This window comes from Delphinus delphis, chromosome 8 (assembly GCF_949987515.2).
Source record: "Delphinus delphis chromosome 8, mDelDel1.2, whole genome shotgun sequence".
Lineage (NCBI taxonomy): Eukaryota > Metazoa > Chordata > Mammalia > Artiodactyla > Delphinidae > Delphinus > Delphinus delphis.
The window spans coordinates 98,174,641-98,192,663 of NC_082690.1; the positions used below are offsets into that span (position 1 = coordinate 98,174,641).

The following is an 18,023-nucleotide window of genomic DNA, read 5'->3' on the forward strand; positions in this document are numbered from 1 at the left end:
AGCACAGAGTTAAGCCGTTTTGATCTAATGGGTCTTTCTTTTTCTTTCAAAACAGGAAAGATGCCAAGAACAATGACGTGTCCTTTTCTCAAATTAAGTAAGTCTCCAGAGTTGTGCACCTTCATACATTTAACCCCTCAATCTGTTCAGTGCCTATTTTGAGGTTTTTGTTTGTTTGTTTGTTTGTTTTTTGATGGAAACTGCTGCCACTTTTCGACAGGTTTGGACCTAATCCTCCGGAAGTCCTTATTAGCCTTGTTATTCTGCACGGAACCTATGTTTCCTAGTCTCCTGAAGCTAGCTTCCTTGCCGTGTTGTACAATGGCAAGGGGAACCATACTTTTGCCATATAGTCTACCAACAAATATATATTTTGTGATTCAAAAAAGGTTGTGAAGATCTAGGAGGAGAGAACTTGCTCAAAGTCACAAAACCAATCAGTTCTATGACAGGGTCTAGAAGTCAGATTTCCTGATTCATATTTCATTGTTTTGTAAATAACATTATAGTGCCACCACCTGCCACCGCCCGCCCGCCCGCCTCTTGTACTACAGGTTTTCTTTGGGAAGATGTTTACTGTCATCTCCAGAGTCATGGTTGAGTCATTTTTTTCTAACTGCTTATTTTATTTCTTTCCTTTTCTGTGATGAAGACCTAAAAAGTGAGTAAACTCTCTACTTTTTAAAAAAATAACTTGTATTTTTCTATTTTGAGTGTGAACTTGGTTGAATGCAAAAAATCCTGTTTTGTTTTCCTAGATCCAAGTTAATCAAAGTGGAGAATTTTGAGGCCTACTTTAAGAAACAGCAAGCTGACTCCAACTGTGGATTTGCAGAAGAATATGAAGTATGTGGCTGTAAATGTTGTGTTTTTAATTGCTCTACGTTTTTCCTGAAAGTTGGAAAACTGCCTGTTTCCGTTTTATGGTGAAGCTTTGGGTGAGAGGCAGCCCTCTTTGAGGGGAGAGAGAAGCTCTTGCATGTCCCCTGGGGGCCCCTCTGAAACCTCTTGGGGAGGAGCCTTCCTTGCTTCATCCAGCTTCTGGAAGCCCCAAGCATTCTTGACTTGTGGCCATATAACCTCCATCTTCACATGTCTCCCTTGTGTGTCTGTATCTCAGTGTCTTTTCTCCTCTTATAAAGACACCAGTGATATTGCACTAAGGGCCCTGCCCTACTGCAGTATGACCTCGTCTTATCTTGAGTACATCTGCAAAAGCTGTATTTTCAACTCAGATTTCATTCACAGGTACCAGAGGTTAGAACTTCTGCATATCTATTTGAGGGACACAATGTTACCCATAACATCTCTGCATTCCCACTTTGTTCTGTCGTACTCGCTGAGTAGTATAACTAACATTTGAACGCTGAATAAATGCACAACTCATATGTTCTGTTTTTAGGATCTGAAGCTTGTTGGAATTAGTCTACCTAAGTACGCAGCTGAACTGGCTGAGAATAGAGGAAAAAATCGCTATAACAATGTTCTACCCTGTAAGTTGTTTTTTCCACATTACTTTCCCTTTTTTCCATCATTGGCATCACATCTCTTAACAGTAGAGGGGAGAAGAATCCAGATACGAACTAACCACTTCCATAGCCATTCCTTAGTCACCTTCTGTGTGCTGAGCACGGTGTTCAGGCATATGCCATTGAATTCAATCCTCACAGTAGCCTTATGAAATAGGTAGTAGATGAGGACAATGAGGCACAGAGTGGCTAGGTGATTTGCCCAGAGTCACACAGATAGTCATGATGGGACCAGACTTGGACCGAGTCTGTCAGTTTCATTCAGGGAAAAGGCCAGAGTCTGCGCTTTGAACCCCTTTATTCCCACAGCTCTTTTATTTCCGTTAGTATAGTTCTGGAATGAAAGGGAGCAGGGCGAGGGCAGGCAGGAAGTAATGCTTTCTGTTTGTCCAGACACGTCTCTGGTTGGCCGAGTACATTCCACGGCTAAATATGAATTACATTTGGGTTCATTCCTGTCTTTTTTTGTTGTTTTTTTAAATTGTCTGTTTTACTTGAAGTTGTGTTTTTCTTTCCTGGCCTGAAATGTTAACTTCTGTTTAGATTCAGGATTTTCTAGCTCCTCCCTTCGTTCTCTTCATTCCTCGCCGCCACTCCAGCACTTATATTGACAGCAGACATTGACTCATGCGTGTGCTGAGAGAAAGGCTTTTAACACTAGGCTGTCGGGATCTGCCTCAGCTCTGCGCTTTGAGGGTTAACACAGGATTATTGGCCCGTTCTTGTGGATGTCTGTGGAGATTTTCAGATCCAGAGTTTGGCTGTTGTTTTTATTGGGAAGATTTTAGGCTGACACTCATGTTGGTAACTGGGTTTAGAATTGTTGTTATTTTGTTCAGGGGAGGGTGAGATAGTGGATAGTCAAAGACAGGGAAACATAGGAGTTGCTGCTTATAGCTCAGGCTGATAGTTGAGATTTTAAGGATATTATTTCATTTCTGGAGTTGGACAATTTTGCGTGTGTGTTTTTTGAGATGACAGTATATAGGAAACATGAGAATTTTATGCTTTATGTCCTTCCACTTATAGTAGTCTTTTTTTAAAAAATTGAAGTATAGTTGATTTACAATGTTCTGTTAATTTCTGCTGTACAGCAAAGTGATTCCATTATATATATATATATATATATATATATACACATATATATACACACACACACACATTTTTTCATATTCTTTTCCATTATGGTTTATTATAGGATATTGAATGTAGTTCAGTATAACTGTGTTATACAGAACCATGTTGTTTATCTGTTTAAATCTGCTAATCCCAAACTCCTAATTTATCCCCCCACTCCCTTTCCCCTTTGATAACTATATGTTTGTTTTCTATGCCTGTGAGGCTGTTTCAGTTTTGTAAATAAGTTCATTTGTGTCATATCTTAGATTCCACATATACCACTTATAATAGTCTTATACATTCAGTTTATTCTTGCATTTGGGACTTTTTATAACAACTTTTTTTTATGAGAATAGAGAAAGTGTGAAAGTCTTAACTGAGTATCTACCCTGCTATACTGGAAAGGGCACTGGATTTGAATTCTGACTGCCATGCACCAGATGAAAGTGCTTGGAAAAATCACTTAATCTCTCTGACCCTCAGTTTCCTCCTCTTTAAAATGGGCGCAGAAGCTTGTAGTGTGGTTATAAGGAATAAATAACATTGCTGAGGGCCTTCCCTGGCTCATGGCACGCACCCAAGAATGGTAATAGTTGGTTTTGCCTGAGAAGGCGGTCTGGAGTGGTTAAGACCTTGGGACCTGTTGCCAGGCTGCCCGGGTTCTGACCGTGGCTGTGCCACTGACTAGCTCTGCCCAGGTGATCATGTAACTTGTCTGTGCCACAGTCACATCTGGTGACTGTGGGAATGAAATAAGGTCGTGGATGTAAAACGCCAAGCCATGCAGCTTCAAGGTGTGATGGAGCCCCCTGCGTTGCCACACAGGGTTGGGTTGCCACACACAAGGTTGGGCTCTGCACCCGTTTCTCGCATTAGAACAGGTTATGATGCAAACGAAAGGCCATTGCTTATGAATGCAAATAAACTTTACGGTGCTGTTGAGCCCAGGGCCTCACACATGGAACATTCTCCTAAATATCTGTTAGATAAATGAAAACGACAGTTTTTTCTCTTGTATTCAACTCACCTCACACCTTTGCTTCTATTCTAACATGGAACTTTTTTCTTTGAATGTCACAGACGATATTTCCCGTGTCAAACTTTCAGTCCATACCCATTCAACTGACGACTACATCAATGCCAACTACATGCCTGTAAGTGGAGAGCGGGGCCCATAGTGCTGGCTGGTTAGGAGGAGATCCTCCTGCTGTCCTCTTGCTGTCTCTTTGAGGTTCAATATGTACTGCTTTCCATTTTTAGGGCTACCATTCCAAGAAAGAATTTATTGCCACACAAGGACCTTTACCCAACACTTTGAAAGATTTTTGGCGTATGGTTTGGGAGAAAAATGTCTATGCCATTGTCATGCTGACCAAATGTGTTGAGCAGGGAAGGGCAAGTATCTTTTATTTTTATTATTATTCAGTTCAATTCGTTCATTCGTATTTACTGTGGTGGGAGGGTATCTTAAAAATGATCTGTCTTTTTTTAAAAAAACACTCCCCCAAATATTAGCACCTCTGTTCTTAGAAGTGTGTTTTCTGACTTTTTCTCCTCTAAGAGAAAAGTTCTAGAAAAACATTAAAAAATTCTATGTTATCATTACCTTCCTTTGTGGACAGAGAGCAATGTTCTCTATTCATTAAGTCACTGCTGCTGGCATTAATGAACAGCAGGGGTTGGGTTAGTGAGGCGGAAGAAGTCATGTGCAGCTCCGTTGTTCATCAGCTCTGTGGATGAGTGCAAGCCCGACCTGCCTCCGAGCAACCAGCTGCACCTGTGAGATGACCAATTGGACCAACTCAGTGATTTTCAAACTTACTCTATAGCATTGGGACCCTTTCTTTATGCAAAATTTCTGATGTATCCCCAGAGAAGTCTCAGCAGTTCCCTCTCCCTTCTGATGGCCTGGAATCCTCCCAGCCACTTCCATCAAAGATAAGGTTTCTTCTAGTAATAAAATCCCATCTTTGCATAAGTGGACCAAGGAGAATTGAAAAACATGGGCTAAATTCAGAAAGGCTGTGCCTGAGGAATAGGACCTAATGTGCTTTGTGAACTTTTTCATGAAGGTTTGTTACTTAAAGAATAGGATAGGAGTCAAGTCCCTTTTCTTTTTGGGCCATGCTAGTTCCCCAACCAGGGATCGAACCTGTGCCCCCCTGTATTGGAAGGGCAGAATCTTAACCGCTGGACCACCAGGGAAGTCCCAAGGAGTCAAGTCCCTAAGCCAGTGGTTCTGAAACTTTAACGTGCATCAGAGTCACCTGCAGGGTGGCTCCGCCTCCAGAGTTTCTAATTCAAAGGGTCTGTGGTGGACCTCCGAGTTGCACTTCTGACAATTCCCGCTGCTGCCGCTCCAGGGTGCATGCTTTGAGTAGCACTATCCCGGAGATAGTGCCAACCTGTCAGGCATCATTTCTTTTTTTCTTCTTTCTTTTTTTAATAGTAGAGCTTTTATTTATTTATTTAATTTTTGGCAGCCTTGGGTCTTCGTTGCTGCACTCAGGCTTTCTCTAGTTGTCGCGAGCGGGCTCTAGAGCCCAGGCTCGATAGTTGTGACGCGCGGGCATAGTTGCTCTGCGGCATGTGAGATCTTCCTGGACCAGGGCTTGAACCCGTGTCCCCTGCATTGGCAGACGGATTCTTAACCACTGTGCCACCAGGGAAGTCCCTGGGCATCATTTCTTTTAATGTTCTGTTCTTTCACTTTAATTTAGCAGATGTTTATCTAGCCCCAAGTATGTGTAAGGTCCTGTGTTAGGGGCTGGGGTTGGAGGAAGGAAAGGTAACAAAGAACAGTTAAGAGGTGGTTCCCTTCATATTATGTGTGACACAGAAGGTTGGGTTCTGCACCCATTTCTCGCATTAGAACAGGTTATGATGCAAACAAAAGGCCATTGCTTATGAATGCAAATAAACTTTATGGTGCTGTTGAGCCCAGGGCCTCACACATGGGACATTCTCCTAAATATCTGTTAGATAAATGAAAACGACATAGTTAAATTAACGAAGAACAAGAAGATGAATTTAATGGGTCCTTGTTCATCATCAGGCAGGAGAGAAGTGGATGTTACTGACCCTGGGTGACAGGGGAAGAGAGCCAGTGTATTTTCTGCACTAGATTCTCCATATATGTTATTTTTTCCTATAACAACCCTGTGAGGTGTTATTATTTTATAGATGGGGAAACTGAAGCTTAGAGTTTAAGAGCTTGCCCACAAGGTAGTAACATAAATCCAGTGGGTAAGAGACAACCTGGGCAAAAACTCCATGTCAGTGTGTCCCAGTCCTGTGTTCTTTCTTGGAGCAGCGGTCCAGAAGCCGGGATCTTTTAAAAAATACAGATCCCTGGGTCAGAGTCAGCATCTCTGGAGGTGGGAAGCAGGCATCTGCTTTTAAAGCAAAACAAACCTCCGAGGTGAGTCAGATATCAGTCAGGGTTAGAAACCATTGCAGGAGAGCACACTTTGGAAAGTTTAGAGAGACAGTGTGTGTATATATGTGTGTGTGTGTTTTCAGTCAGTTACTAAATGGGGATTGAGGTAGTCTCAGAGAGCAGTTGTTTCCTGATTTTTATTTCTATTCACATCTGCCCACTGACTTTATAAAAATCAAAGACCCCCAAATTATTTAATCTGATTCTCTTTATTGGTGTCCATATTTGTATTGCAATTAGTGTGTATCTAAAAGTATTGGGGAAAGTTCTCATTTCTTCTGCTGCTTAGGGTTATAGGTCAGTCAGAGAACTTTAGTTCAGGGAGCTAGTGGAATGGCTGCTGTAGGCCTGGGGGAGCTGGGTGGGCATGGTGTCCCCTGTGAAGGAACAGCTGCTGCTTAGCTCTGAGTCAGAAATGGGGGCTCAGTGTTGGCTAGATCTTCTGATTTTTCAAGAGAAGCAAGAAATCTGGATTTTTATGGGAAAACTCCCAAATTTAAAAAAGTTGGCAGGAATCGTAAATTTAAAAAAAACCAAAATTCCAAGGGTCAGACAGAACCCACCTGAGGGATGGATTCAGACGCCGGGCGGTGCTAGTTTTCAATATCTGGTCTCCTTGTGAGGCTTTCGTGATGGTAGGTGGTTTGATCTGAGTCTTTGTTTAAAAACACCTTTTATTCTAGACCAAATGTGAGGAGTACTGGCCCTCCAAGCAGGCTCAGGACTACGGGGACATAACGGTGGCAATGACGACAGAAATTGTTCTACCAGAATGGACCATCAGAGACTTCACAGTGCAAAATGTAAGTAAGAGGTCAAGAAGGGTAAGTCTCATATAACATTAACATATATAAACCTTGGGTTGATGCTTTTTAGGTTGGTATTAACCAATTTTTTTATGCATCAGAATTATATTTTTGCTTTTTTCTTTAAAAATAAAACAATCCATATCTGCATATACTCTAAGGCAACCCTTCGGCTTTGCTTTCTTAAAGAGAATTTCCTAAGTTCTTCTTAAATAAAGTGAATCTTACGAGCATGGCTCAGTATCTGTACTCCTTTCCTTCCACTTCCACGTGACCTGCTCATAGAATTTTTGCTACAAATCAAGGCCGTTTTGGATTATTTGGTTGGAAGTATGACATCAGGAGTGGCCATTTGCTGTTGGAATAGTTTATAATGACAGTTACAATAATAGGATTCCAGGACATATACACATGGCCTCCCTTCCCCCAAAATGTTTTGAAAACAAATGCAGTTAAATTGTGTAGGCATTCTAGGAAGTCAGCTTATGTGTCCTTTTAGTTTTGTAAAGGATGTTTAAAAATAGAATCAGTGTCATGAGCAACACTGATATCTTTTGATGGCTGCATAAATCAATATAACCCTCTGCAGTTTATATCAAAGGCATAAAAATACCCGTCCCCCTTTGATCTGGTGGTTCCAAGTTTGAGAATCTGCCCTAAAGAAATAATCTGAAATATAGGAGAAGGCTTATTATTCATAAAGATGTATCTGAGTATTATTTATAATGGGGGGGAAAATTTGGAAACCATGCACATATCTAGCTTTTGGAGTATAGATAATGAAACTATAGGTTATCTAGTCACTGTATCATTATTCAGCTATTAGAAATGATGGCTATGGAAACTGCATAATTACCATGAGAAGAAGTTAGAGTGTAATTAAGGGAAATATACTAGGAGACAAAATTTTATGCACATTATGAATAGTGCATAAAAGAAAAACCTGGAAGTAGATTTAGTAGAGTTGCGTTTATGAAGGGCTGGTGGGCTGGTTTCCAGTCTATGAGAATTATCCTTGAAGATTTCATAAGTCATTTCATGCTACACTGTTGTAGTATATTAACTCTTTGCTAATTGCCGTGTATCAAAGGCTCTGGCCTCCATTAATACTTATTTCAATTCTTCTCCTGGAGATGCCGTCAAAGCAGTTAATCATGTATTGAATGGGTCACATAAATAATGCAGTTCACCATAGCTGAGAATCCCTTAAAATGTCATACTTATTTCTATAGATTTCACCCATTTTAAACAGACTGGCTTATCCTTGGTTGCTTTCACTGCTTGGAGTTTGCCCTTGTGGAGGGGAATTGTGGGTAGAATTGTCCACATCATTAAAAAATTTACTATTATTTTTATTAACTAAACTCCAGACTTTCTTCTAATTTCATAGTTTTCCACTAAAGCCCTTTCCAGTTCAGGATCCAATCTAGGATACCACATGGCATTTAATAAGATATTATTTTTAATTGTACAAAATGCATGAATATATTTTCCCTTTAAAAAGTGGGAACATAACTGATAGGGCTGAAAGTGTCCTTTGCCTGCCACCTCTAACCTGAGCCGATTTGCTCTGGAGATAATACTGAAAGTCTGACCTTTCCCTCATCTCTCTCCTTCTCCCCTCTTTTCTCTCATGGCTGGTTTCTTTCTTTGGATGAGTACTTATAATTAAATCTGTGAATGTTATGTTCCTGCGTGACGGGATTTCACAGTACCCTCTTCCCTCACTGCCCTTTTTTCTTACTGTCTTCCACATTTTGAATAATGTGAATGTACTGCTTTTATAATGTATATACATTAACAACAACAAAAGAAGCTTCAAAGGGTAGCTGTCATAAAGAAGATGGAAATGCCAGCAGTCCAGATGTAGCTACGCACAGGTGAGGCCAGTGCCCAGGTGTAGGCATAATGAGTACAGTTGAATCAGGAATGGGAATGGCCCAGCCTGGGTGGAGTTCTGATAATTAAAGGTATGTGCTTTGGTCCATGTAGGAAACCAGTCTGCATAATAACTAACTCTGTTATAATAAGCTTCACTTTCTATTGTCTATCTGAAGTCGAAATAGATGCCCTTTCTCAAAGCCCTACAGCTCTAAGTATTTACTTGGTGCTTGCCGGTTGCCTATCACTTTATTAAATTCTTTGTAAGACGTGAATTATGAGGCATTTCTTGCCCCGAAGGCACTGACTATCGTAGTTGTATTTGTATAAATTTATTTTTGGTCAGTGACATTTCCAGGTGGGCTCAAGGGGTGGGGTTTATGAATCTCTAAGGAGGTGTAGGTGTAAGAATGTGAGCACATTATTGGCAGGAGGCTGGATTGGAAGGGGAAGATTCTGAATTCAAAATCGAAGGATGAGAGACTTCTGCCTCTGAGCTGAGTGTTAAGAGAAGTTGTTTCACTTCTTGGAACCTTCCTCCTCCTTTTTTTTTTTTTTTTTTTTTTTTTTTTGCGGTACTCGGGCCTCTCACTGTTGTGGCCTCTCCCGTTGCGGGGCAACAGGCTCCGGACGCGCAGGCTCAGCGGCCATAGCTCACGGGCGCAGCCGCTCCGCGGCATGTGGGATCTTCCTGGACCGGGGCACAAACCCGTGTCCCTTGCATCAGCAGGCGGACTCTCAACCACTGCGCCACCAGGGAAGCCCCCTCCTCCTTTTTTAAAGGGGGATCATAAACCCTCCTGCTTGGCATGTTATGAGGATTTGATGAGTACATCGAAGTCCCTGCGAGCACTTTATCAGCTGTTGTACCAATGTACCATTCTAATTTGTGGTCATAACCACTTCTGCTGAGCTGCCTTTCAGCTGAGCCATGCAGTTCAGTCTTCAGGTACTGCTTGATCTAGCTTGCCTTTCTCTCTGGGTCTTACAACTTTTCTTGGCTTTTAGATCCAGACAAGTGAGAGTCACACTCTGCGTCAGTTCCATTTCACCTCCTGGCCTGACCATGGCGTTCCCGACACCACTGACCTGCTCATCAACTTCCGGTACCTTGTTCGTGACTACATGAAGCAGAGTCCTCCTGAGTCACCGATTCTGGTGCACTGCAGGTATGCAGATGGCTGTCCATGTGTGACAGATTTCAAACGTACTTATAAATATGGACACTTTTGGAAAAAAAAAAAAAAACCCTAAGAGGGAATGCAATAGGTATTTACAAATTCAAGAAAGGTTTGGATAAGGGACCAATAAGGAATTAGGGCTTATTCCCTAAGCCTTCGACTTTAGAACGGGGGTTGGCAAACTATAGCCTGTGGGTCAGATCTGGTCACCTGCCTGTATTTAAAAAAAAAAATCATAATATATTTAAATTTCTTTCTTATTTATAATATTTTGTTTTGAAATATTTCAACCTTACAAAAGTATGGAGAATAATAACAATTTAATCAGGCACCACATGATGCCATATATGTTTCTTTTTGTTAATAATATTACAGATATAATTAAAGTCTCTGCTTACTAGTCTCCTATCCCATTCGCCTTCTTACATAGGTGAATGTGGTCCTAAAGTTGATATGTATCATTCCCTTCTGTGCTTTTATATTTTATTACATATGTACGTAACTCTATGGTTTTATATACTTTAAACTTTTACCAGATTTTAGAATGTATACATCATTCTGCAACCTCTTTTGTTTAGCATTTTGGTTTGCTATTTAACAATGTTGAAACACATAACTCTGGTTCATTTTATTTATTTAAAAATATTTTTTCCACATGTAAAAACTGCATGTAAATTAATGAATACAACATAATGAATACAACAGTGATGAGTTTGGAGATGAGTATACCCCTGTGAAACCATCACCACAGTCTATTTGGCTGTCTGTTTTTGTAAATACAGTATTATTGGAACACAGCCATGTCCATTTGGTTACATATTGTCTGTAGTTACTTTTATGCTATAGTGGCAGAAAGAGTTGATTTGCAAAGTCTGAGAAGCTGAAGATATTCACTTTCTAGCCCTTAACAGAAAAAGTTTGCCACCCTCTCCTCCAGAACAATAGGAAATTAGCTTTGAAGCTGAAGGAATTGATTTTAGGACAGAAGAAGGGAGGGACTTTGTTGCCCTCTGGGGAATAAATTGATGGAACTTGCCAACCTAGATACAGTGGCGACTTCAATGGGACTGAGATTCAAGATGCTCTAGCAAGGTGTTTTATTTGTGGCATTTGACATGAAAGTCACTTTAGGACTTGGGCCCCAGTTCTAAGCTAGTACAGTCTGACTTGAAAGGTTTCAATTGAACCAATTGGTAATGGTCCTGGGCTTGACCCTCAAAGCCTGATAGTGGAGGAGAGTAAGATATATGTATAAATGGGGAAATGGGAGTTTTACAGTAGAGGTAACCCATGCTGACATGCTCATTTCCCCTTTTTTTCAGTGCTGGGGTGGGAAGGACGGGCACTTTCATTGCCATCGATCGTCTTATCTATCAGATGGAGGATGAGAACACTGTGGATGTGTACGGGATTGTGTATGACCTTCGAATGCACAGGTCTTTAATGGTGCAGACAGAGGTGAGCCCAATGTCTGTGTCTGACAATTCCCCCTTCCCTTCTGTGTTTAAAAGATGGCATCATGTCACGCACTTGTGTTAAAATATTCCACCCTTCCAGATCTTTCTGGCTCTTGGCTGTGAGGTGGATTTCTTTCAAGACCTTAAAGTGATGTGGGATTGAACTACCCCACGATACCCGATGCAGTGACATAGTTGTCCTGATAGCAGCAATGGAGCTACAAACCGAGACAGTATCAGGATTCCTCACCTTGCTGCCACTGACTCACCAAATAATCTTAGCAAGTCTCTGAACTTTGGCTTCCGGGTTTTAAACTCATGAAACTGGTCTTTTCAACTCTTGATTTCTAAGAAGGTCTGACCATTCTTAAAATAAGCTAATGAAATGGACTCATCAAATATTAATGATACGAAATAGGATAATGCCGCTTTAAGCTTTAACACAGCAATATATCCTCACCCTGCCTTGTAAATGTTAAAGAACATCAATCATCATGGCTGCGGGAGGATGGTGACCAATTGGGAACATGCATGCTTAATATCTACAGTGTCATTTATGTAAAACTGTTGGGTTTGGCTTTCCCTGAAATGTTCCTGATAAACTATGTGTTCAAGGCATGTTCTCAACACGTGTATTGGGAAATAGTCTTCCTCAAAGCTGTCGGGATGAATGCTCCCTGCCAGGATAGAGCAGAATATTAATCTTGTATCAGGCCGTCACCCGGAACCAATTCAGAACTCTATGAGTATGTGCTGTGTTTCTGAGTCCAGCAGGGAATGTTCTGGAGGCCTGGGTGCATTGTGTGCTTTGGGGTGGCGCAGCGTGGCTGTGGTGGGAAGAGCGGAAGTCACCTCCTGCGTTGGTGGGGACAGAGAGCTCCTGTTTTCTGCTGTAATTAATATATAGAGTCGTAGTTATCAATCTTTTATCCGCTTTTGAGAAACACAGAAATCTTATACCTGCTTACAAATGTTCTCATCCCTTTTTAAAATATTTTGAAAATAATATAAATTTGTTCATATCAAAAAAATTTAACAGTACAGGATTATACAGAGGACGTTTTTCTCTTTTACTTTTTCTTCCCCAATTCCACTCCCTAGAGGTAGCTAGTGTTTACAGCTTGCATATATCTTTACAGGCTTCTTTATGTACCTCTGTTAAAAAAATATATACACACACACAGAGCATATTTTAAAAATTGGATCTTATTTTGTAGGTAATGCTGCCCTGTGATGTTTTTCTCCTCTAACAGCATTATGGATATCTTTCAGCATATACCCTTTCTTCCTCTTTTTTTTCTTTTTTTTTTGCGGTACGTGGGCCTCTCACTGTTGCGGCCTCTCCCGTTGCGGAGCACAGGCTCCGGATGCGCAGGCTCAGCGGCCATGGCTCACGGGCCCAGCCGCTCCGCGGCATGTGGGATCTTCCCGGACCGGGGCACGAACCCGCGTTCCCTACATCGGCAGGCGGACTCTCAACCACTGCACCACCAGGGCCTTTCTTCCTCTTTTTAATGGCTACCTGCAGATTCTGATGTGCTTGCCTGAAGCATGGGGACCTTCAGGTCTACCCCAATCATTACCCCTGTCTCTACACCCCCTTCAGGATGGGGACCCCCAACTCGGTCCTGATCATCCCCCTTTAACCCACCCCCTCTGTTGAGAATCACAGCTTATTCATTCTCCACATCCCCCCTAGCCAAGAAAACCCTGCTGGACTTTTTAGTGCATTATTTCCTCCACGTTCTTTCTTTGCCCTTCCCCAAGATTCTGGTACTTTTCCTTGGTGCAGGGAGGTGCGGGGAGTGCGCCGCTCTCATTGAGACCCATTAATGATGAGAACCTTGCTGTCCGTGGTTTCAGATTTCACCACTATGTTATTACCCCTTGACCTGCGTGAACTTGGAGTGTTCACTGTGGGGTGGGTGGGGTTGGAGGGCGGTAATCTGTTTGAAAAAAACCTTGGGTGCGCATCTTCAGGACCTGTGCTCATTTGTTTTCTCTCTTTCTTTTTCTAACAGGACCAGTATGTTTTCCTCAATCAGTGTGTTTTGGATATTATCAGATCCCAGAAGGACTCGAAAGTAGATCTCATCTACCAGAACACAACTGCAATGACAATCTACGAAAACCTTGCGCCAGTGACCGCGTTCGGAAAGACAAATGGTTACATTGCCTAAATTCCAAAGGAAAACCTTTCTGGAGTTAACCAGACCGTCACACCCACAGCAGAGGAAAATGCCCCGATGTTGACATGTTTTTATATGTCTAGTATCCTAATTCTTTGTTCCGTTTTGTTAGAACTAATTTGAGAGTGTGAAGCTGTGCATGTGAAACATGACAAGTGAGAAGTTGGGGCTGTCAGGGGCTGTGGATGGGTAGTGAGCAAATCAACTATGTTTCTGATTATCAGTGGGATGAGTTCCCTTTTTTTTTTTCTTGAGAATTACAGAACACCAGGAAAAGTGAGCTATGATTTTTTTTTCTTTTACAAGACATTCTTTTTTAAAAAGACTATTTTATATGATTCACATGCTAAAGCCAGGATTGTGTTAGGTTGAATATATTTTAAGTATCAGAGGTCTATTTTTACCTACTGTATCTTGGAATCTAGCTGATGGAAAATACATAATAGTGGATGATTATCATGTAGGGAGGGCTATGTGGTACCTCTCCTGCCTGGGTTTTCTATTTGAACATGTGCCTTTTCTGAATTATGCTTCCACAGGTAAAACTCAGTAGATCTCTATTTTTGTATTGAATCTCATAATTGGACTATGTGGAATATTTAAACAGTAGTTTAGTATCAGAGGTTCAGCCTTCTTAGTAACATTCCTGTTCTCATTTGATTAGAGGAGATCCTCCCCAACTTCCTCCATCCCCCGTTTTGTGCTCTATTCTTTCTTCCCTTTTCCCCTCCTATTTTTCCCCAAAGACACTTCTGATGGCCACATTTTCTGCCCATTGGTTGGGCAAGAGTGGAAACTAAATTATCACCGTGAGAATTTCGGGGTGGGGGAAGGTCGGGGGGAAGCAGAGGAACCCTTCAGTGACACAATAATCTTTTATTGTCCCCATTTGATCTTTTTTCTCATTTCTGTATGTGGTAAGAAGGATTATTTAAAGGTGCAATATGTGACTTAGTGATTCATGATGCTCTAGGTTTTTAGTAACGTTTTACTCAGGTTGGCATTTTGTGTGTCTCTGTGTGTCCGTGTATGTGTGTGTGTGTTTTTAAACGCGTGGCAATCTGCGAACACTTCCGTGTGAAAACAGTGTCAGATGAATCCCTCCTTCCGTAGAGTCTACTGGCTTTAGTCCGTATCTGCAGTGACACCTACCCGTATCTGCTGTATATATATATTCTAAACTCTTAAAACAGTCATTCCTTGGAACTGAGGTGTACAAAGTTCAAATTTGTATCAAAGATGTAATTATTATTTTTAAAACTTCTTTTCACTATACTGCTGCTGTAATTACTTTGATTTTTTTAAAGCGTGGGTTGATTTTTGTTGTTGTTGTTTTTGGCTTTCAGGTATGTGTATCCACCGAGAATTTCAGAATCTATGTGGATTTATTTTATTGGTACATAATCTGCAAACTTCTCAAGGCATTAACATGAAAGGATTTGTTTTCTTTTTATTTTATATTGTGGCTCAGGTTATATTTTGAAGATGTGTTGAGTTTCTCCTCCAATAGGCAATGAAGTGTACAAGGTCTTATGAAGGAATGACCAAGTCCCTGGAGTCCTGTGGCCATTTCCCACAGTCATAAATCCTGCTGTAAACATAGGACGATGTGTCCTATTGAAAATGGGAGCGGCGTGCCCTGGTCACCGTGGATCTGTGGGATCCTGTCTCCTGACCCTGCCATGCTCCTTAACTCACCGGCACTTTGATCACTGACTGGACAGTTGGGTATCTTAGGGTCACGAAGGGGGAACCACCGCGTACAGAAAGCCCTTGATTCGGTTCAGAGGTCGGGTGCTGCACGTCTTTTGTCTCCCTCTCCCTTTGAGGTACTGAAAGAAATAAAGGAGAAGTGGTAATGGTGTTGTGTTTTGGGGGAACCTTACTTCCCAAATGGCAATTGCACTTTTTGCTGAATCCTTTGCTCTCTTTGGTAGAAAGCAGTTTGTTCAGTATCAGGCCCTTTGAGGAGCGGGCTGGCCAGGCCAGGCCAGGCTGGGTCCTCCTCTTTGGCTCTGAAGGTCTGCATCAGGGAAGGCGTGCTGTCCCGGGGTGTTGAGTAAAGCTGGGTTTGGGCAATTGCTTCCAAGCCTTCACACTTGGAAGGCTGCCCCTTGCACGCAGATCTTGGAGGGTTCCGTAACTTCTTCAGTGGTCCCTGTTCGGGCAGCAGTTCTGTGGGTCACACCCCTTCCCACTCCAATTTGTCAGGAAACCACGGTGATGGGTGCCAGTGTACCAAATCCCATGTAGATGTACGCCCTGCCCACATCACTGCCGCTGCCGTGGAGAAGTCGGAGGGAAGGACTTAACTCGAAAAATTCCTTTAAAAGATGAAAGCAACAATAATCATAAACATATTGTGTCAAAATGCAAAACCCAGAAATCTTCCTCCCTTCCGCCTGGGATGATCTTGGGAAATGGGCAGCAGCCACTCTCAGACGTCATTCCCAATCCTGGGAGGAAGGCTTGTGGTGGAGAGGCCTGGATTCCAAATGGGCAGGTCACACGAAGGTCAGGGTGCTTCTTTGCATCCTGAAGAGACCTGGCGATGGGCCAAGGGTGGGGGGGGGTTGGTGAGGGTATTTATAGCACAGTGAAAAGGGAAGATTAATGTGTAAATATAAAGGACACCCGGGCTGGGGGTTGGTCCCAGAAAAGAGAAAGTACTTTTGAGTTCCTGCCCCCAGCCCTTCTAGGAGCAATGGAACAGTGAACAATGAACCAAACTTTGAGGAGTCCAGTGGAATCGTGGGGATGGTGTGATCGCCCTTGCTTAGTATTTGACAGTTGCATACAGAAAACCAGCCAGGATGGGATGAGTTAGTTTGGGGGGATTTGGGCCATTGATATCTTCTCCCAAGAGCAAGGACATTTTGTCTGCAAAGTTAAATCTCGTGATGATTGGCCCCGGTAGGAAGTGACATTTGGGTCTGTTCCCTGTGGCCGTGTAACAACCATTAGATTTTGGCGTAACTGACTCCGCTGGATTTGGGCGTCACCAAGTCATAGGCTCCTGGGGTTGGGGCCAGCTATGCAGATGATTCATGTTCGCTTTTCATCTGGGATGGAAAAGCCTGGTTTTCTTTTGAAATGCTCGATTGCACTTGCTGAGCGAATAAACGAGTCTTGGTGACCGATGTCGATTTGCCTCCAAAGTCCAAGTTCTGAGTTTTCAGACTATGTGTAGCAGTCGAGTATTTAACATACTGTAGCTTTTTTTCCCTTGGGGACACCTATGAATAGGAGGTGTTGATGTGGACTCTAAAACTGTAATTTTCTTGTAACAATTTTGGAATGATGCATATTTCTAATGTTTGTTATACTTGTACAGAGTATTGCTGTTGGTTGCTTTTTTTTTTGGTTTGTTTTTTAAGGAAAAAAATGGCCTGAAAAAAAATTTTTTTAAAAGACATAATTACCAAATATAAAAAATGTCAACACATCATGCCTCTGTTTGACTCTCCCCCTCCTTGCTTTATGTCCACATCATTTCACTTACCGAGCCGTTTAGTTTCCTGCATTCAGCTGGGGCATCCTTAACAAAAACACGTTTCCCTTGGGATTTTCCCACATCGTTTTGGTTTGCCAGGGCTGCTGTAACAAAGTACAACAGACTGGGGGGCTTAAACAACAGAAATGTATCATCTCACAGTTCTGGAGGTTAGAAGTCTGAGATCAAGGTGTCAGCAGGTTGGTTTCCTCTGAGGCCTCTCTCCTTGGCTGGTGGACGACCATCTCCCCCTTTGTCTTCACATGGTCGTCCCTCTGTGTGTCCTAATCTCTTCTTATAAGGACAGCAGTCACAACAGATTACAGCGCACTCTAATGACCTCATTTTACCTTACTTACCTCTTGAAAGAGTCTGTCTCCAAATACAGTTGCATTCAGAGGCACTGGGTGTTAGGACTTTAACATATGAATTTTGGGGGCACATAATTCAGCCCAAAACACACATGGAGGGTGAGGAAGTGGAGACCTGGGGGAAATGAGCGTGCAGCTCAGGTGTGTGCTCACAGAGGGTCGGACGTGGCTCTGCAGGTGGACACACACTCACTCGGGGGTGGCTCATATGCCTTAGGCAAGCCTCCGGAATTTTTAGAGGGTTTTCTGGTCGATGGATTTGGGGAATCTCAGAATTGCTGGGAGACTGTGGCAGTTTGGGTACGTTTTCCTTCATCTCGCTCCCTTCTGCCTGATGCAAACTCTAAGTAGACAGAGATGATTCTAAGATCTCTCTTATTCCTCTTGCCCGAAACAACTTAATCTATTCGACAGCGATGTACTGAGTACCTGCTACACACCAGCCACTTACCTTGGAGGCTGAGGGTTCTACTGTGAACAAAATGGACAGAAATCTCTGCCCTCATGGAACTTACATCCTGATAAGAGGAGGCAGACAAACAACATACATAAATAAAA

General features: G+C 42.2%; 1 protein-coding gene across 1 annotated transcript in view; it reads left to right on the plus strand.

The window, feature by feature from the left end:
• PTPRJ (protein tyrosine phosphatase receptor type J) overlaps positions 1 to 17,047 on the plus strand; it is a 171,903-nt gene extending 154,856 nt beyond the window's left edge. The window contains exons 15-23 of the mRNA XM_060019698.1: positions 56 to 97; positions 759 to 846; positions 1,403 to 1,493; positions 3,729 to 3,802; positions 3,909 to 4,043; positions 6,771 to 6,890; positions 9,783 to 9,943; positions 11,278 to 11,413; positions 13,434 to 17,047. Coding sequence (XP_059875681.1) covers positions 56 to 97; positions 759 to 846; positions 1,403 to 1,493; positions 3,729 to 3,802; positions 3,909 to 4,043; positions 6,771 to 6,890; positions 9,783 to 9,943; positions 11,278 to 11,413; positions 13,434 to 13,592 — 1,006 coding nt within the window. The 3' untranslated portion in view covers positions 13,593 to 17,047. The remainder of the gene's footprint in view (positions 1 to 55; positions 98 to 758; positions 847 to 1,402; positions 1,494 to 3,728; positions 3,803 to 3,908; positions 4,044 to 6,770; positions 6,891 to 9,782; positions 9,944 to 11,277; positions 11,414 to 13,433) is intronic.
• Positions 17,048 to 18,023: the final 976 nt, after the last annotated feature.